A 22046-nucleotide genomic window follows, 5' to 3' on the forward strand; every position below is an offset into this window, starting at 1 on the left:
TCAGAATACAAATGAAAATAAAGACCAAGCGAAGCAGGTCTTTTTCAGTTAGTACGTGAATATAACTTCACTCACACAGGGTGATTACTTCAAGGTGTTCCTTCTTCAATTTCTCCTAGTGTGTGAGTTAAAAATAAAATTGAACATTGACAAACTATAGTTAGTAATATTCAGATTCGCAGTTGAGATTGTTCTGCTTTGCAAAAGCGAGAAAAGTTAGAAGAACCGTTACAAAATATGTCAGCAATGATGGGATTTCGCAACTCTCATTATTGGAGGTCTTGGTTTAAAGTGAGATCTATGAAGAGACGAAGAGATTGGTCTCCATACTGCTGGTACGGCCACACAGCTTATGGGAGTGAGTCATAAGTAGACACACAGAGGATTGCGCTTGTCGCCGCAGCATTTCCCTTGCGTCAGGAAACGTGTCCCACTCCAGCCAGCGGGAAGTTTCGACTCTTCCGCTCGCAGCCGCTTTAAATCGTCCGTTGCTGGCCACTTGCCACGTAGTCTGTGCAGACATGGACAGAGTGGTGGTCGCCGTTCTTGTCGCAGGTATGTTGAGCCCAACGCTGACTCGGCCGTGCAGCGTCAGGATTTCTATCGTCGACGAACTGTATTGGTCGATACGTAACAATACTGCTAGAGTCTAGCACAGCAATAGTGTCTGTGAGTGGACTGTACTAAGCGACTCGGTAATCAGCAAGTGTTCCGGAGTATGGCCCCAGCTCTGCGGGGTTTCAGGCGGCATTAACGGTTTCACCTCTACATGGCTGCCTCACATTTTTTTCGGTATGAGACTATTCGTAACGGTGTCCAGTGGTCCACTAATTGCGTTACTGATAAAAAAGCCGTCCAATCGTGAGAGATAAAGGCAGTCGTCATTATGTACGAGATGCCAAAGCTGACGTGCAGCGGGAGGGAGGAAAGTGAAGAGTTTATTGCCCTGTCGATATCGGAGTAATTACAGGCAAGGTAGTCTGTCAGTTGGACAAAGATGAACCACGAAATGTGCTGCAACCATTTGGTGGGAATCATCGCGATATTCACTTGCAGAGAACTAAGAAAACCACGACAAATCTGTCTCAGAACGGCAGGGCGGAGTTTTGACCCACGTTGCTCTAGAATACTAGCAGTATGCATTAGGCATTTCGCTGGTTTATTCGTCGATGTCCTTTTGGCAATCTGCTTCCGTCGCATGTTCAGAGTGAACCCGAAGTTCACCGTCAAAATTTCGGAGGTTGTCCAGAGATATTTTTTAGTATTTTGTTTCAAGGGACGACCGACTCCCGTTTATATTATTATCTGTATTGCACTTAAAATATACTCACAACAGTGAAAATGCGCTCTTTGTCATGCTTGGAAACAGACTCGTTAAACTCACTCTTGGTACCTGCTGTTGACAACAGAATGCCCATTTTAGTCTACGACCTGAAGCCCACATCAGTAACGCTCACGTATGTCACGGGTTTGGTTTTCTGGCGGTGTTGTACATTAACAATAGTACACAGCGTTGTGGATGGCTTTAGTAGTGAAGAGACGGCCTCGTGTTTGGGTTCAGTGAATGCAATGGAAGAGCCGCACAGCGATGCTATGCTGAGTTGTTGCAGGGACGACAACTTTATAAAAAGTACAAGCGTCGCTGCTTCCATCGCATAGACTGGTCAGGGCAGATTGTTCTTTTGTTGTTCTTCAATCGAATTTTTACGTTGTTCACAATTTGCAAGACCTTCTAAACTTTTCACACGGATGAAGGCCATAGAAGCAAGGTCTTTTCCGAATGTACTTCTAATCAAAAAGCGATTCTGGCAGCTGGAGTCCAAGGATTTTATTAATGATGCCTTCTGCGTTCTCGTGGTGATATTTCCATAGAAGCTTTCACCTTCTAAAACATATTTCTTTGTATGTAATCGAGAAGTGAAACTTCAGTTTTCATACATTTAGATTTAAAATTTTCTCAATAGAACTAAATATTTTCTTAAAAATTTGCATCCCTAATTTCACCACTGTAAAAGTGGCATTTCGAACCTTCCCCTCTTAAACGACGTCTATAGATATAAGATGCACACCCTCTTCAAATTTCATGTTTCTGTCAACAGCAGTTTGGGCTGGGTGATGATGAATCACTAATCAGTCTGATCCCCTTTGAGGCTGAAAAAAAAAGTTTCTTCATTTCTCACTGAGAATCAAAATATCAATTTTCACAAATTTATCTCTAAAACTGCTATCACAGTGGAAAAATTTCATAAAGCATTAAACTTCTATTTCATCCTCTTTAGGACTGAATTTCCGAAAACAGTGAAACATTGTTCTTTTTTTTTGAGAAGCCAAATTTAAATCTTCATAGATTTCGCTTTAAAAATGCTTTCATAATGAAATATTTCTTAAAAATTTCATTGCATATTTGGCCCCCTTGTGGGCTCAATTTCCAAAAACATTAAAACATGTTTTTTTATTTGTAACTGAGAAGTCAAATATTAGTTTTCATAGATGTAGCTTTAAAAATTCCTTAGTAGTACTTTAATAACGATTTATAATTAAAAAAACGTTCACCCACTGTTTCACAGCCATAGGGGTTAAATTTCGAAAAATTCTGAAACACGAGTATCTTTATCTCTGATCGAGAAACCAAATACCAATTTTCGTGGGTCTAGCTTCAAAATTGCCTTAATAGCGACAGATTTTCAAAAAACCTTTCATCCCTTATTTCAAACCTTTAGAAGTGGAATTTATAAAAATGCCTTCTTAAAGGATGCCTGCTGTATAAGACCCTCAGCATATTACAGGTCTCTGTCCTTAGTGGTTTTGGACTGGGCGATAAGGAGTCTTCAAGTGAGTTAGTGAGTCGGTACATTGCCTTTTATACACAGAAATTTTTACGAGTTCGAAAGGCTGCACACTACAGTCATTTTCGTTGATATGAAGGTGTTTTTACAGAGACAAAGGTAAACCCCACCAGAGGCCACGGGTCCAGTATACCCGAAGATATCCCTGAACACCTCCTGAATTTTGTCGGTGGAGCTAGGCCTCATCTACATGCAAATTTTCAGCTATGTTTTCTTGCTAATTGAGATGCCTGAACGTTTACCTGGCACATATCATGTGCACCTGCTCTGAAATAGGTGTTTCTCACTAATAAACTAATACTGAACATAGCTTTTTTCTGTCACAGCTTCAACAGCCTTCAACGGTGAAAGCACTGCACGAACTGACGCAGTTGTTGACACAACAGTTCTAAATGAGTTCAAATTCCCATCGGGACATCTAGAGCATGGGTTCCGAAACTTCTCCTTCGACGGGACAGTGAAAAATCCTGGTACTTTGATGGAATAGCTTGCTTATTTTGAAGGATAACAAAATTTTAAAAAATAAAATAAACCTGTTTTATTTACTAATTACTTCAGTTTTAAATCACAACTAACAACACAGCAATCATACTAAAAATTTAAAAAGTAAGTGGTGTCGTCAAAATGTCGCGAAAAAACCATGCTATTTGTAGCTTTTTGCGGAGCAGTTACTCATTTCCTGCGGAACTGATAACAGATGACCACATTTGTTGAGTGACTCTAAAAGAATGCTTCCATCGGCGACTATGGCTACAGACGAGGATGAGCCGATTTGATTCCAAATTTTTCATGTGAAAACTCTTAAAACTTTTTAAATAAAACAAATGTTATTAACATTTTACATCTTTATTTCTCAAATCTGCATATTTCCAGTCATCTGCCGCTAGAGGGCTACGAATTGCAGCATGTAACATGGCGGTGTGTTACGTGACTACTCGATGCGTGAGAAACAGCGTACTGTAATCGAGTTTTCCACACATGGGGCACCATCTCCTTCAGCACGACAATGCGAGACAATACACGAGCGCTACATCTGCAGTCCGACGCATTGGGTTCACTGTCGTCGATCATCGTCTTTACTTTCCCGACTTCGTCCCACCAGATTTTATCTGTTTCCAAAACTTAAAGAACATCTTCGAGGACTTCACTTTGAAAACCGATTTCGTCGCCTGTTTTTTTTATTATATATTATCTTTTCCTTTTTTAAAACAAAGTCTGTAGGCTGAAGAGCGGCATACTAAGCTGCTGCCAGCGCGCCCCCTTCGTGGGGAATCGAAATTCAATAAAGAAAAAAAAATTAAAAAAAGAACTTCACTTTGATAGTGATGAATCGGTGCAAGCAGACGTGAGGTCGTGGCTCTGTCAACAAAGTCAAATATTATACAATAACGGTATCAACAAATTGGTCTCTCGCTGGGAAAAATGTGTTCATCGCCAGGGTGACTACGTTGAGAAATAAATATGCAGACATGAAGAATAAAGATGTAGAATGTTAAAAAAGGTTTCTTTTATTTAAAAAAAACTTTAACTTTTTCACATAAAAAATCGGAGGCATTATTTTTCAGCACGCCCTTGTACATAGTTCTAAAGTCTTCCTAAGGACATGAAAGTATTTCTGGTCAACACATTTTATTAACAGGATGCGAATAATCAGTTCTTAGCGACGAACTGTTTTATGAACACTTACCACTGAAGACTTAAAAGCGGCTGTTCATTATTGTGTCCTGGTTGCAGAATAAGTTTCACATTATTTGCTCTTTAGCGTATCCCAGCAATTTGCTTCTAAGAAATAGCTCTTTTAAGTCGCGATGCTCTCTATTTCTCCAGTATAGCAGGAAAGTTTAGTATTTGCATAATTGCGTAATATATATGTATGTTAAGTTACAGCGTTTAAGAAGAGCCATCTTCATCACACTACTTTGCGTTACTCATTTTTACTTATGGTTTTTTTTCCTTTTATAGGAGGTCCGAATTACTTCCAAGATTTATTCTGTAGAATATGGTGCTCTTAACAGATTACTTCATGATTTGTTATCCGTTTCCTGGTTCTTTCCCTCATCACAGAAACACTTCTCATCCTTCGACGGCCTTCTTTCCTCGTTCCTTACATGTTTTTACGCCAATCAACGACATACTACCAGCGTATGACAGAAGTATGGTTTGACACGATAAATTGCAATTGCACGTTCCTAGACTATAAAGCTAAATTACACACTTTCTTAAATGGCATTTGGTTTCTAGAGCACACTGGTAGGTCGTTCGTTTTGATGTCAGTCATCTTTTTCTCTATGTAGTACATTTTATAATCAGCATACCTGTATTCAAGTCCTGCACGTAACATGTACATACAGTAATGGTTTGCTTCAAATCAGCTGGTTGTTCATCAACAGCGAGGCATTTGCAACGAAGATATTTTGATAATAGGACAAGGAAGGCAGAAGCTGTATATATATGAATACATTGGTATTAGATTTAATTTCAGCTTACAAGGTCGGATGTGACGGCTTCTTACTGAAGCATTGTTCGTCAACGCTTTCACCTCGTGTGTAGCTGTGTAGCTATGCAGTGAGACTAACTTGCAAATCACAGTAACAATGAGATGAGTGTGGAAATTTTTTTAAGATTTTGTATGTTGCCTGACTCTTGCCCAAATCACTGGCTTGGTTACTTCACTGCATAACAGAGTGCCTGGTTAATCCTTATTTAGTCAGTGACCAGGTGACCCGTGCAAAACTTCCACACTTTTACAGTTTTAAACAATGACAGTATTTGGAGTCGTACAGACTAAGGATAGTTGTGGAAATGAAAACATCTTTAAGAAATGAACAGAACGACGTGAAATAATAACCATGAAATTATGACACATGCTTGTATATACATTTCCATACAAATAATTTTGAACAAAACTCTTTACAGTGTGTTACAATAGTTTACAACGTAGTGTTCAGTTCTTACCTGGTATATCACTAAGGTCACAATAACGTCTAACTGTATCCTGAGATTTTAACTGCACTTCGCACTTTATGCTATAGTAGTAGTGCATAATAGCACTATAGAAGCAACAATTACAAATATATATTTATGTTAAACATGTGTCCAAACATCTGTTTTGTATTCGGAATGATTCTTCCGATTTGTACGACAGACAGAAGTCAGTGACTGTCAGTATGGACACATAACCTAAACTTTAAGTCGACAAGCATTTGCCATTACAGTAAACACGTTAGGCCTTGAGAGCAATGGATAAATCACAGTTCAAGGCGACAATGACAAAAATGTTTGTCGTTAAGGAAAGTAAATTCGTTTAGAAAAATCACCCCGTACGACGGGCAGCGATAATGGACAACTGCAGTGGTCACGGTTATTATCTATACAATATTATGTACAATAATCCAGTGAATAAGTAATTTAAAACAACTAAATTGATATTTATAATAAGATAATATGAACAGAGGGTCTCTTATTCATTGCTAATAAGTTAGCTTCGTAAAATATAAGTATGAATCCGGAATCCATATGACCTTTTGCCTATGATATGTTTGTTTTTCACAAATACTAGGATTTAGCACAAAATCAGTACGCAATATTAGAAGCCGATTAAAAAATCTTTCTACAGATACTTCGTTCATCCCTGTACGATTAATATATATTGAGAAACAGGCATATTGACTTGGGAAACAATAAAATGATCAATCGGTATTGTCAGAAATTATCGGCATCATGTCGTGATTGTGTGTCAATTTCTCTTTTAATAGACACTTTTAATGAAAGACTGGTTTTTTGTAGCAGTTTTAACAGCCTTGTCCAGAACTGTTGAAAGCAACTTTTATTTGTTCAGACAGTGGTTGGCTCTTTCCCTGTTTTTCTCTGTGGTGAGCCAGTTAAATGTACTAAGAAACCTGCAATAGTTTTCAGCTAATTCTCCTTTTATTTAGTATATTGCGATTAATTACAATATTATAAATGCATAAGAGAATCTTATGAACATACTTGTAGTATGCTTGCTCCCATGGGTGACTTTTACGACCCATTTCAGTACATTGGTAAGTCTGTGTTGTCGGCGGTCATTGAAGTCTAACATATGTCTGTTATCTATTCCAAGACGACTTTAGCTTCACTGAGCATTTATCTCATATTCAACAAGAGCGCTCATAATCATGTCGTTCCCGAGCGTCATGAAACCATAATTGATCATCATCAAATCACAACCCTTTGTTCTGCGGCAAGCAGATCTTCCTGACGCCCGAGTTTCCCAACAATGAAATACGAAACGCTTGACACTAGCAATAGCGATGAAATCATGCAAATAACTACACCAAGTCGGAAATGGTGTCCAAACTTCTGTCGCAGCAACATCCTGGAAGTTGTGTTGCTCTTCTGGCGCCTCTCGTAATCTCGATATTTCTTAACTAGTTAGTAATGGTTAGTCGTTGGTTAATATTGGTTTCTTTCTGATCTCTGGGCATCGTAATTGTTAATTTTCTTTGTGAGAAGACGCCACAATTTACTTTCTTTAAAATTCGTCGTAAAACAGAGTTCGTAGTGGAACTGAATATTTCGTAGTATCTTTCTCTCTTTAACTTTGATGGAATGAATCAATGAATAGAAATGATAATCTTTAAGGTAGTCCTGTCCAAATTAATTTTGCACTCTTCCAAGTAAGTTACATTCGCGTCAAAAGTAATTTTTGCGAGTTATAAATTCAGTCAAAGATCCTATACCTACGTTAACTTTCTTTCGATTTGATAAAGAAATGACAATCGCTGCGCTGCGTAATGTAGCGATCGAAAATAATTAAAATTCTCACTGTTCCAACTTTGAATTAATTCCTATTCACTGAAACTCCCTATTTCATTTCGCTGAATTCAGTTAAAAGAAATAATTATCAGTTCTTTTTAATAATAAAACTATAACTATTTTCAGATAAGATGGAAGATACTTCTGAAATTAAAGTTTTGAATTCTCCTACGCTATGTATTTTCACAGTTAGAAGTCATAAGCGCTCACACGAGCTAACACAATACAGACAACTAGAGACAAGATGAGCTGAGACAAAATTAGAACCAGACACTATTGTCTAGACTATTTATAGACTTATACAAAACCAAAGTTGACGTAACTATGACTTCTCACGCCTAGAAGTTCTTAGTACACGACTAATTTGAAATTCCTAAGTAATAAACAATTCTATAAAAACGTTAACGAAATTATTCAAAATCATGGCTTTGGCCTATAAGTGTGGCTTCACTGTGTTTCACCGCAGGGACTCATTTCCTTCAGAACGAAGTGGAGAGAGAACGTGCAGCAATTACGAAAAGACAGCAGATGGCTGTTCGGTTGTTCGGCCTTGCGTTGGTGCGTCGGAAGTGGTAGACCGCAGCGTACTTCCTTTGTAGTGAACACATCCACAGGCCTTGGAGCAAAACAACCAGCAAGAAGTTTCATTACATTGTATTATCTTTCTGACATTCTATTAAGCAGCTTGAACTAAAAACATATCCCTCTACACAGAACAGTAGACTGCTTCAAGTGTGCATGTTTTTCATGCTTGTTTCTACCCAGCTATTGATGCAAAAATGATCCTCTATTTGCAATTTCAAAAGATGTAAATGTTGTTCTTTTTGTAGATAATACAACTACAGGAATAAAAAAATAATACGTTCCCATACTGAAAAGGCAGGTAATTGAATGTTCGGAAACATTAGCACATGGTTAAAAGCAAACAAATGGATTATCATTGAATTTGTACAAATCTCAGTGCATGCAGGACAGTACTTCTCATAGGACTCACAAGCTACAAAAACTGAGTTCTCAAACAATGACATACAAAAAGAAGAAAATGTTGTTTTGAGACTGCGGGTAAATCACAACTTTTGTTGCAAAATCCACAGCTTAGAATTAATAAAGCTCCTTAGTTCCGCTATGTTTGCGGTACGTATGACTACTGCTACAGGCTGTTTAAGAATGAAGTAAGTAGTTTATCTGTATAAATGCATAAAGGTGAAACGTTGGTAACAAAAATTTCGATAAGCTCTTGACCGATTTCCTCCTTTTTTACACGATATTGTACTAAGCATTTCACCTTTGCCATTGTACAAAAATCTCGTTCATCTGCTAGAATTTCGTAAGGATTTTCGGTTCCCCACTCTCACACTGTGGTGATTAACCTTTCCATATACACGGAAGGTTATGTCGTCGATGAATATCAGCTTAGAGGCGAAACGTTCAATCCCAATTGCTTCCAGCATCGTGATGCAAAACTGAAGTCGCGCGCCATAATCTTCCACTTTTAATCTTGTAAGAACTGCCTACGGTACGGTTTGAAATGTAACCTCCGTCGAAAAACGATCCTCAGATTTTGCTGCGGTATTCCAAGTTCGTGGCTTGCTCGGAACATCGATATCGATTTTTTTTTTTCTATTTGAGTATGAAACTTTCCCTCAAACTCTCCACCATAGCATCTGGCACACATCGTGGGCCTGTACTTTTCGGTGCACAGAAACAACCAGTGTCCCTAAATTGACGATACCAACGCATAACGATCTGTTTACATTTAGGGTCTTTTCCATAATTCCTTATGAATGCACGCTGCACTGTTATAGCAATTAAAAATTTCTCATATTCCAACTCACAAAAACTCTTCTCTTGTTGTGTCGCTATTTTTTCAAGGTGCGGCCGTGCGGTTCCAGGCGCTACAGTCTGGAACAGAGCGACCGCTACGGTCGCCGGTTCGAATCCTGCCTCGGGCATGGATGTGTGTGATGTCCTTAGGTTAGTTAGGTTTAATTAGTTCTAAGTTCTAGGCGACTGATGACCTCAGAAGTTAAGTTGCATAGTGCTCAGAGCCATTTGAACCATTTGTCAAGGTGCTGCACTCGTAACGCCAATTGGTGGGCCTAATACAGGCTCGGCGAGTTTATGTATTTAGAAGTAACGTCACGGAAGCTACTATTCTCATAGATTGGGCAGGTGGAGAAGTCGCTCGCATACCCCATATACCAATTGTCCCAACCGATTCACCCATTTATTTTAAGCAATTTCAGTTCCAATTCAAGGTTTCGTTTGCAATAGCAATAAACAAGACTCTATGACAGACGTTCATACACGTTGGAACTGATTTACGATCGAAGTGTTTTTCGCATGGCCAAATATAAGAGAGATTTTTTTTTCAAGGTACAATCGGTCGCGAAATTAAAACCGCTGTGAAAATCCGATAAAGCTTTTGCGAAGATGTATTGCGCAGTGTTTCTAGTATGCCCGTCGACTGTGTCACGACGCACTTTTCAGTTCTGAGCGAACATTAAGAAAGTAAAGATGCCTAGAACAATAGTCCCCCGCCAAGTGTGAAGTGCGTGCTGCCATTCGATTTCTTCATGCTCAGGGGTTCCGCAACCCACATAGCGTAATGATCATGCGTGGGAGCAAAGTGCGGAAATAAGGCAGGAGCTTTGAAGCAGGGCGTACAGATGTTCATTACGTACGCTTAAGAGAAGGAAGCGACTGTCAACCAATGATTTTATTCAGCGAGTGGATGAGGCGATTCGAGGAAATCGTCTATGAAGGGCAATTCAGAACAAGCAAAGAGGGATGTTGCCATTAGGCATTGTTCAAATGGTTCAAATGGCTCTGAGCACTATGGGACTTAACATCTGAGGTCATCAATCCTCTAGACGTAGAACTACTTAAACCTAACTAACCTAAAGACGTCACACACATCCATGCCCGAGGCACGATTCGAACCTGCGACCGTAGCAGTCACGCGGTTCCAGACTGAAGCGCCTAGAACCGCTCGGCCACATCGGTCGGCAGGCATTATTCTTCATGACAATGCATTGCTGCACACTGCAGCGTTTTGGATAGGGAGTGTTTGATCACTCACAGTACAGCCCGGACATGGCTCCCTCTTATTTTCATCTTTTAACCCTTTGGAACCGCTGCCCATGATGGCAGCATTTTGGCACAGACACCGAGCTACAGACTAGGGTAGAGAACTGGCAGGAAGCCTTCTCTACCTCCTTCTATGAGGAGGGTATTGGAAAGTTGGTACAACGTTACGACAAATGTCTCTCATAGGAAAGGCAAGTATGTAGAGAAGTAGCTGGAAGGAGTAGCTAAATGTTAGAAATAAAACTTTCTTTATATAAGGGAAAGTTCTTACCAAAACTATCGAAAAGTTCTTGAACATGCAATTCAAATTGTTACGCAATACTCTAACTAACGTTCGGACAGACATAGCCTATATATCTTTTAATATTTTCAATATATATATATATATATATATATATATATATATATATATATATATATATGTGTGTGTGTGTGTGTGTGTGTGTGTGTGTGTGTGTGTGTGTGTGTTTGTTTTCCAAACAAAATTGTATACACCACAATATGTTATTTGTTATCTTTCTCGGCGTCAGTTTTACAGAAAATGGGGAAGTTATATTTATGCCTTACCGGCTTCTGATTAGAATACTACTATGGAATCTGACCATTCGCAGATTAAAACTATGTGAGGTACTGTCATTAAAGCGACCATAGCTGGAGACGTGTCTCTCATATCCCGTATACCCATATCCCAAGCGAATCAGCCACTAAATTTGAACGACTTCAGTTCCCATCAAGGTTTCATTTGCAACAGCAATAAACAAGACTCAGGCTCGTAGAGAGGGGTACAGGACAGAGAGAGGGAAGGATGAGGAGATGGACAAAGAGAAGGGGCGGGAGTGAGGTGCGCAGAGAGAAAGGGGAGGGGGTGAGGAATTTAGGATGTATATCCATTTCCCATACAAATTTAGCTTATAATAAAATGAAGTCAAGTTGCCAATTGAATGAGTTACGAAATTACTCAGATTATTAATATACATATTTGAGTTCCTAGCGCATTTCTCGTGATATCTTAACGGAGGTAGTATATTTTTCAATTCCCTCACTTTCATTTAACGCGGTTCCATTGAGAAGGATATCCATTTAATTAATTTCGTAATCACTTCTGCAAATAAGCGCCACGTGTGAGCGCGAGCATCCCTTTAATGCGGTATCACGAAACTCATCTGGCCTGCGCAGCTTGAAGGTATTGTCGGCACTGAATGAAATTATCTCTCAGCTTCTCCGTAGTCGGCAATGAGTTACAAGTGATCAATGGTGCAGGAATGTTGTTTACTTACAATTTTTTTGGAGTGTGAGATGTAAAAGCATAGAGCACAGGTTGAAAAAATGACAGATATTCGTAAGTTTTCTTAATGAAAATCGAAAATGAAAGTGAGGGAATTGAGAAATATACTGCCTGCGATGAACTATCACAAGAGAACGGTGAGGAACTAAAATACCTCTACTGAAAAGGCCATTAATTGTACTGATGGAGAAAAAGTAGACCTACCTAGTAACTCTGCTGACTTCATGTGATTTTATGAAAAGGGTAGTATTTCCGATGTCGGACATTACTTTGATGTAAAAAGGAGATGGACGATTCCTTAAAGTATTAGAGTTTATTGAATCCATAGCAACCTGAGAAAAATTATAATTTCAGAAATGATGAAGATGGCATAAAGGGAACCTTTCGATTGATCTGGCTCTCATTATATCCATGGTTGGTTTATTCTAAAGCTGTCCAAGATGCGCTTTGTAAATTGTATGAGCTCTTCGCACCACTTATAACGCGTGGCAGTCATCGTGACGCATTCATAGACTTTGATGTAGGATGGGTTGTTCATATTTTACTTATCCTTTATTTATTTGTTACAAAGTGTTTTTCTCAGCGACACTGCTATAGGTATGTAACAAGATACCCGAGTTACTCTGCGAAATAAACAATAGCAATGCCAATATCGTATTAGGTACGGAAAGCTGGTTGAAACCAGACATAAATAGCAGTGAAATTTTGAACTCGGGTTAGACAATGCTTAGGAAGGATAGGACTGATGCTATGGGAGGTGGTGTGTTCATTGCAGTTACAAGCTGTTTAAACGCAGTTGAGATCGATACTGAGTAGGACTGTGAAATAGTCTGGATAAAGCTGTCAATAAGACAAGGATTGAGCATTGTATTATGATATTTTTACAGATCACCAGCATCCGCAACAAACGTCGCAGAACGTTTCAGGGGAAGTCTTGAGTACATAGGAAATAACTATCCAAATTATCCATTAGTTATAGGTGGAGACTTTAATATGGCATTTAAAGGTATTGTCCACCATGTGCTAGAGAAGTATGTGCCTAGCAAAAATATAGGGGAGGGAAAGGATCCACCTCGGTACAACAAACATATTAGGTAGTTGCTGAGAAAGGAGAGAATTTTGCACAGTCGTTTTAAACTTAGTCACTGTCCTGCTGACAAACAGAAATTATGCGAAATAAAAGCAGATGTCAAAAGGTCAATGAGAAATTCTTTTAACGAATGTGATAGCAATATTTTATCTGCAGATTCTAAAAATAATCCCAAAAATTTTGGTCGTACGTAAAATCTATGAACGCTACAAATAATTCAATACCTTCTCTTGCTGACAGTACGGGTAATGTAACTGATGCTGATAAGCAGAAGGCCGAAATTCTAAACCTAGCTTTCAAGAACTCGTTTACGGTAGAGGACTGCAACACCATTCCCCCTTTCAACTATCGAACAAACGCAAGGATGGCTGACCTAGTGTTTAGTGTATCTGGGACTGTAAAATAGTTAAGATCCTTAGGCGCCAGGAAGGCATCTGGCCCAGACGGTATCCCTGTAAGATTTTATGTTGACTATGCTACAAATATAGCACCATTCTTATACATCATCTATCAGAGATCATTGGAACAGCGGAAAGTTCCACGGGACAGGTCATAGCAATCTATAAAAAGGGTAAAAAATCGGATGCACACAATTACCGCCCAATTTCACTGACATCGATTTGTTGTAGAATCACGGAACATATTTTGTGTTCAGAAATAATGACCTTTCTATACTCTGAGAAGCTCATCTGTAGAAACCAGCACGGTTTTAGGAAACAGTGGTCATGCGTGACACATCAGGCCCTCTTTGTGCATGATATACAACAGGCTCTAGATACCGGCTCCCAGGATGATGCCATATTCCTCGACTTTCGAAAGGCGTTCGACTCACTTCCGCACTGTCGCTTGCTACAAAAAGTGTGCGCTTACGGCCTATCCGATGACATATGCGGTTGGATAGATAGTTTTCTAACAGACAGGGAGCAGTATGTCCTCCTGAACGGGGTGACTCCAACAGAAACAAGGTGTGCCCCAGGGCAGTGTAATAGGTCTGCTGCTTTTTATGATTTACATAAATGATCTGGTTGATGGTATTGACAGCGGCATTAGACTGTTTGCCGATGATGCTGTAGTCTTCAGGAAATTAGTATAACCTAAAGTTGTGAACAAAGCAATGAGGATTTGCAGAAAATAAATGCGTGGTGTAATGACGGGCAGTTATCTCTCAATATTAGTAAATGTAACCTACTGCGTAAACAAGGCGAAAATCCCCATTGATGTACGAGTACAAAATAAATGCCCAGTCTTTGGATGCGGTAACATCCGTCAGGTATCTGGGTGTGACTATTCGAAATGATCTCAAATGGCATGATCACATTACACAAGTAACGGGCAAGGTGAACTCTAGATTGCGGTTTATTGGTAGAATTCTGAAGCGATGCAGTCCTTCGACAAAGGAAATAGCTTACAATACGTTACTTCGTCCAGTCTTAGAGTACTGTTCGTCTGTATGGTGCGACCTTTCAAAAGAAAAGTAAATGATGGTGTGGCCCTCAACTATGTACCACTTGACTCAGCGTTGCAATATTAAAAGTTTTGGCTGGTTTCGTTGTGTACGGACCGGGATACGTAGTTGCCGCATTACAGGCCAAATACTGCTTAGTCTACAGTATTCAATAAGAATACAAACATGAATCGAATGGTCGAAGGTTTCTATCACTCGGCAATTGCGAATTGTGAATGTAACATATAAATTTATAAATGAAAGATTGCGATTAAATATAATCTGCAGGTACTATCTTAACGACTTTAAATGATGAGTACGATAGTAGAAGTACTTTTGAGAATGCGGTATATTTCTGCAGAACAATTATTGGTGTCGATGGTCCAGCTATTAAATAAAATATAAGTTGAATAAAAGGGCAACAATAGATTCCTACTTCACGTAATTAGTTATGAACAACAACATAGCTCGCGAGATATTCACTTCTGAACGCATAGTACGTCTTCACTGCAGAAGCCACGGAAATCACACAAGAGCACAGGTCGGCACTCCGAAATATTTCTATCTTCCGCGACCATGCGCAAACTGCTCCACTGTCCAAGTCTTTCCGCCGACTGTGCGTCCCTCGCGCCGTACTGTCCTGGACTCCTTTCCCGTGACCTGTGCGACAGTCCAGCACCCCGCACTGCCCAGAACTCCCCCGTGTCCTCTCCGGAAACGGTGCTCCTCCCCAACCTCCCTATGCCTCTCTTAGTAACGAGAGCTGTGATTCGCTAGAGCGTTCCCTCCATGTCTCCAAGCCAACGTGCACTCACAAACATATTGAAACACATACCAAATACTGGATTTACATTTAAATAACTTGAAATTAAATAAATATTCATACGGCTGGACCATAAACACGCTCTAACATACATTATTAAATACTTAAACAAATTAAATAAACATATATCAAAGGAGTAGCAACAAAAGGTAGGCCAGTAGTCTAATGTCTCTGTGCTTTCTAAAACACAGTAAATATTTAACCTTCACGTAATTAGTTATGAACAACAACATAGCTCGCGAGATATTCACTTCTGAACGCATAGTACGTCTTCACTGCAGAAGCCACGGAAATCACACAAGAGCACAGGTCGGCACTCCGAAATATTTCTATCTTCCGCGACCATGCGCAAACTGCTCCACTGTCCAAGTCTTTCCGCCGACTGTGCGTCCCTCGCGCCGTACTGTCCTGGACTCCTCATGAATAGTATATATCGGATATAAACAAAGACATAGCTGAATAAATATATTTATAAGCAAGCTGCTACCTTTTTTGTGTGTGTAACTGTGGAGTATTTATGGCCCGACGCGATCGATAGTAATTGGTCACTTTGACCTACAATAACTCTTGTACTTTTCAAGTTACATGCCTGTAATTTACGCCAATTTAGGTTTACACTAATAGCTTTCTAAAGACACGTCGATCGACGAAATGGGATGAAGCGTTTAGATTTTGGAAATTCGTTGCTGGGTGTTACTTGTATAATTTATCATCAGATACTAAACTTTAAACTAATAAATATATTGAAAATCTGATTACACCATCAGAATCGTCGTGCAGATAATAGTAATGTACTTGTTTCTTTTTGGGGTATCATGATTCACCTGGCTACTATTAATTTCTATACGAACTGTGAAACGTCTGCCATTAAGGTTTCAGAAATTCCGCCATCTTTGGCGCTCCCAGCGTGTCTCCTTCATCGATACAGCGTCACAATGGAATTCCCAGGCACGCGACTGGGCCATGCGCTGGGGCTACCCCTCTCGTCTGGCTAACGATTGGCACCACGTGTTTGCTGCCGGGCCCACGCTGCCTCAGCGACCCGTGCGGCCGCGCCAACTCCGAACTTACAATCTTTCCAGGGCGCCCAACTCGCCCGTTACCTCACAGTGGGACCCTTACCATTTGGGTCTGATGCAAGAGGTTGAGAGGGTCCGAAGAAGAGATGCAAGATTCGTGACTGGTACATTTAGCCATCGCAGGAGCGTTACAAATCTCATAGAAAGTTTGAAGTGGGATACACTTGCAGACAGACGACTAGCTAAACGGAAGGGGCTGCTTACTAAATTCAGAAATTCGATCTTCGCAGAGGATGTAGAGCATATATTATTACCACCAACTTTCAAATCGCACAATGATCACCATTCAAAGATAAGGGAAATTAGAGCTCGTTCTGAGGCGTTCATACAGTCGTTTTTTCCTCGCCCGATCCGCAAGTGGAACAGACGGGGGGAAATATAACTTTGGCCCGAATTGTACCCTCCGCCTCACGCCGCTTGGTGGCTTGCGGAGTATATACACTCCTGGAAATGGAAAAAAGAACACATTGACACCGGTGTGTCAGACCCACCATACTTGCTCCGGACACTGCGAGAGGGCTGTACAAGCAATGATCACACGCACGGCACAGCGGACACACCAGGAACCGCGGTGTTGGCCGTCGAATGGCGCTAGCTGCGCAGCATTTGTGCACCGCCGCCGTCAGTGTCAGCCAGTTTGCCGTGGCATACGGAGCTCCATCGCAGTCTTTAACACTGGTAGCATGCCGCGACAGCGTGGACGTGAACCGTATGTGCAGTTGACGGACTTTGAGCGAGGGCGTATAGTGGGCATGCGGGAGGCCGGGTGGACGTACCGCCGAATTGCTCAACACGTGGGGCGTGAGGTCTCCACAGTACATCGATGTTGTCGCCAGTGGTCGGCGGAAGGTGCACGTGCCCGTCGACCTGAGACCGGACCGCAGCGACGCACGGATGCACGCCAAGACCGTAGTATCCTACGCAGTGCCGTAGGGGACCGCACCGCCACTTCCCAGCAAATTAGGGACACTGTTGCTCCTGGGGTATCGGCGAGGACCATTCGCAACCGTCTCCATGAAGCTGGGCTACGGTCCCGCACACCGTTAGGCCGTCTTCCGCTCACGCCCCAACATCGTGCAGCCCGCCTCCAGTGGTGTCGCGACAGGCGTGAATGGAGGGACGAATGGAGACGTGTTGTCTTCAGCGATGAGAGTCGCTTCTGCCTTGGTGCCAATGATGGTCGTATGCGTGTTTGGCGCCGTGCAGGTGAGCGCCACAATCAGGACTGCATACGACCGAGGCACACAGGGCCAACACCCGGCATCATGGTGTGGGGAGCGATCTCCTACACTGGCCGTACACCACTGGTGATCGTCGAGGGGACACTGAATAGTGCACGGTACATCCAAACCGTCATCGAACCCATCGTTCTACCATTCCTAGACCGGCAAGGGAACTTGCTGTTCCAACAGGACAATGCACGTCCGCATGTATCCCGTGCCACCCAACGTGCTCTAGAAGGTGTAAGTCAACTACCCTGGCCAGCAAGATCTCCGGATCTGTCCCCCATTGAGCATGTTTGGGACTGGATGAAGCGTCGTCTCACGCGGTCTGCATGTCCAGCACGAACGCTGGTCCAACTGAGGCGCCAGGTGGAAATGGCAAGGCAAGCCGTTCCACAGGACTACATCCAGCATCTCTACGATCGTCTCCATGGGAGAATAGCAGCCTGCATTGCTGCGAACGGTGGATATACACTGTACTAGTGCCGACATTGTGCGTGCTCTGTTGCCTGTGTCTATGTGCCTGTGGTTCTGTGAGTGTGATCATGTGATGTATCTGACCCCAGGAATGTGTCAATAAAATTTCCCCTTCCTGGGACAATGAATTCACGGTGTTCTTATTTCAATTTCCAGGAGTGTATGTAGATGTAGATATGTAAGGTTGCTGTATAAGGACAACTACGCCATCATATGCTGAGTTTTTTCTTTATTTCTTTATTATATAGTTTTTCTCTTCTGTATATCTTTCAGGTTGACGTAGGCACATTTCAAGTGTTGAGTAGGCGCCTGATAGAAACTGAGTTGGCAGCACTACCAACAGCAAGCTTTACTATTTTGAAAGACACACTCATAGCAACGAAATCCAGTGCTTTATTTCTCATCTGTTCCACAATATCGTAGATAGTTCCCCTTAAGACGGTAGATTTTGACAATGATTTGTATTTCCCACTTATTCTGACACCTCTCATATCGAAATTTAAAACTTTTCGGCCCCCAAAAACTGCCGCCCTGGGCGGATGATACGATTTGCCCCCTCACCGCCCCCCTAGTGGAACAAGTTTACATACCTAATAACACCACAAATGATTAAGAGCTTGAAAGAATGTGTGATGACATAAAACAAATTATTCATACAGTTAAGACTTTAAGGGGGACAAAAAATTAATTCTGAAAGCCACTTGCTAGAATTTTGCAAAGAGCGTAATTTGACCATTGCTGGCATTCGATTTAAAAATCATGAAAGAAGACTGCATATGTTGGGTAGACTTGGAGACACCAGAAGATTTCAGATGCAGTATATAATGGTATGGCAGAGTTTTCGAACCAAAATTTTACCCAGCAAAATTCCCATTGGTACGTGCAGATTGACCATAATTTATTGGTTATGAACTGCAGTTTACAACTAAAGAGATAACAAAAAGGAAATGTGATCTGGATAAGTTAAGACCCAGAGGTCATCGAGAATCTGAAAGGGACCTTTATCCAACGATTAACTAAAACAGCGAAAAGGAATACACCACAAGACGAATGGGCACATTTGAGAGATGAAACAGTGAAGGCAGCAGAGGATCAAAGCGGGAAAAAGGTGCAGTAAAAATCCTTGGATAACAACACATGATGTTGAATGTAATGGCAAAAGGTGAAAATACAAAAATGCAGGAAATGAAGTAGGTAACAGGGAATACAGGTATTAAGAAATTACACTGACAGAAAACGTGAAATGCCGAAGCAATAATAGAGAGAGGGAAAGTGAATGGTTGTAAAAGCGTGCATGGAAAAGTAGATGCCACATTTACTTATTTATTCACTTATTTAACCAGATCTGATTAGAGCCATCAGGCCCTGTCTTACATCGGACCACGGTTCGACCACGGTTCCATGCGCTCACACGCACACACACACACTCACACAGTACCTTTTTTTTACATCCTAGTCACCTAAGAAATAATGATTTTAATATGACAACTAGTATTAAAATGACCTGAGTGTCTGAAGTTGCAGCATGGATAAATATTTATACTGACTATCAACTAGTAAAGTTAACAGTGGCAGTACTTTTACTACTGCAGATGCTTCCACTGATAGTGGTGACAGTAATAATAAAAGCAATGACAATAATAACAATAATGATAATGGCAGATAAAAGAACAATTTATAGATGTACAAAAGAGTTGTTTTCTTATGTAGCGAGTTCTGGGAAAAAGGAAATTTACGGAGACTGCATCATCTAAGAGTACTGGGAAATGAGGTATAATAGGTTGAAAAGACGGATGTACAAGGTTAACGAGGGCATGTAGAGAGAACGGTAATCTTTCTTGTTGCTTTAGTACATATGTCATTAACTGTTTTCTGACTTCCAGAGTCAGGTGCCTGCTACAGAGAAGAACTTCGAGAAAGTGGCTGAACGATTGAATGGGACAGAAAGGATTTTGCTCTGATAGGAGCGGATGTTTCTACCATGCTTTTCAAACAAGTACTTCAAGGTCGAGGAAAGAAATGAGGGCTAGTGTTCATTGATAAACAGTAGAGAAGACAAGGAGTTGGAAATCTCTGCACTTATCTGCACGCAGCTAAAATGCCTGTACATACGATGCCGAAATGTGACCAAATAGCGAAACATCACAAATACAACGAAAACACAGGCATTCATAACCAGTGCTAGGCGCAGTGAGCGTTCATGAGAAAAGCTTTGCAGGATCACATAGCTTTAATCAATAATTGGATGTATAAGTATTTGTACAAGCTTATTTTTCAGGTCAAGGAGGAATAGCTTTAATATTTTTGTAGGGCATGGAGAGATGCTGATACCTTCTTGCACACTGCAGTTACGCGCTCATTTCAACTTAGATTTTCATCTATTATTACTACTAGACTCTTTTCTGAAGGAGAGAAGTTGATATTTGTCCCATTTAGCGTTAAAGATGATACGGATTCCCGATATTTCGAGCTGATGAGCCTAGAATGACCAACCAGCACCAGTTGGATTTTGGTTGGGTTGAGCTTTAACGCTGTATCCCGCATTCATTTTGGTAGTGCACACAGGTTAGATTTGAGATTCTCGGTCGAAAAGTGATCGTTGTGTGAGCACATTTGGCGTATTCGATCAATAGGCGGCCAGTGCCTATGCACGGAGACGCCAATGTATGAGGTGAGCCATTTCCGGTTGTTGTTGTTGTGGTCTTCAGTCCTGAGACTGGTTTGATGCAGCTCTCCATGCTACTCTATCCTGTGCAAGCTTCTTCATCTCCCAGTATCTACTGCAACCTACATCCTTCTGAATCTGCTTAGTGTATTCATCTCTTGGTCTCCCTCTACGATTTTTACCCTCCACACTGCCCTCCAATGCTAAATTTGTGATCCCTTGATGCCTCAAAACATGTCCTACCAACCGATCCCTTCTTCTAGTCAAGTTGTGCCACAAACTTCTCTTCTCCCCAATCCTATTCAATACCTCCTCATTAGTTATGTGATCTACCCACCTTATCTTCAGCATTCTTCTGTAGCACCACATTTCGAAAGCCTCTATTCTCTTCTTGTCCAAACTAGTTATCGTCCATGTTTCACTTCCATACATGGCTACACTCCATACAAATACTTTCAGAAACGACTTCCTGACACTTAAATCTATACTCGATGTTAACAATTTCCTCTTCTTGAGAAACGCTTTCCTTGCCATTGCCAATCTACATTTTATATCCTCTCTACTTCGACCATCATCAGTTATTTTACTCCCTAAATAGCAAAACTCCTTTACTACTTTAAGTGTCTCATTTCCTAATCTAATTCCCTTAGCATCACCCGACTTAATTTGACTACATTCCATTATCCTCGTTTTGCTTTTGTTGATGTTCATCTTATATCCTCCTTTCAAGACACTGTCCATTCCGTTCAACTGCTCTTCCAAGTCCTTTGCTGTCTCTGACAGAATTACAATGTCATCGGCGAACCTCAAAGTTTTTACTACTTCTCCATGAATTTTAATACCTACTCCGAATTTTTCTTTTGTTTCCTTTACTGCTTGCTCAATATACAGATTGAATAACATCGGGGAGAGGCTACAACCCTGTCTTACTCCTTTCCCAACCACTGCTTCCCTTTCATGTCCCTCGACTCTTATAACTGCCATCTGGTTTCTGTACAAACTGTAAATAGCCTTTCGCTCCCTGTATTTCACCCCTGCCACCTTCAGAATTTGAAAGAGAGTATTCCAGTTAACATTGTCAAAAGCTTTCTCTAAGTCTACAAATGCTAGAAACGTAGGTTTGCCTTTTCTTAATCTTTCTTCTAAGATAAGTCGTAAGGTCAGTATTGCCTCACGTGTTCCAACATTTCTACGGAATCCAAACTGATCTTCCCCGAGGTCGGCTTC

General features: G+C 40.9%; 1 protein-coding gene across 1 annotated transcript in view; it reads left to right on the top strand.

Annotated features, from left to right (window-relative positions):
• Positions 1 to 501: 501 nt before the first annotated feature.
• The window catches only part of LOC126161683 (uncharacterized), a 31505-nt gene continuing 9960 nt past the window's right edge, over positions 502 to 22046 (top strand). The window contains exon 1 of the mRNA XM_049917700.1: positions 502 to 555. Coding sequence (XP_049773657.1) covers positions 522 to 555 — 34 coding nt within the window. The 5' untranslated portion in view covers positions 502 to 521. The remainder of the gene's footprint in view (positions 556 to 22046) is intronic.

Source organism: Schistocerca cancellata, chromosome 1, assembly GCF_023864275.1.
Source record: "Schistocerca cancellata isolate TAMUIC-IGC-003103 chromosome 1, iqSchCanc2.1, whole genome shotgun sequence".
NCBI classification, from domain to species: Eukaryota; Metazoa; Arthropoda; class Insecta; order Orthoptera; family Acrididae; genus Schistocerca; species Schistocerca cancellata.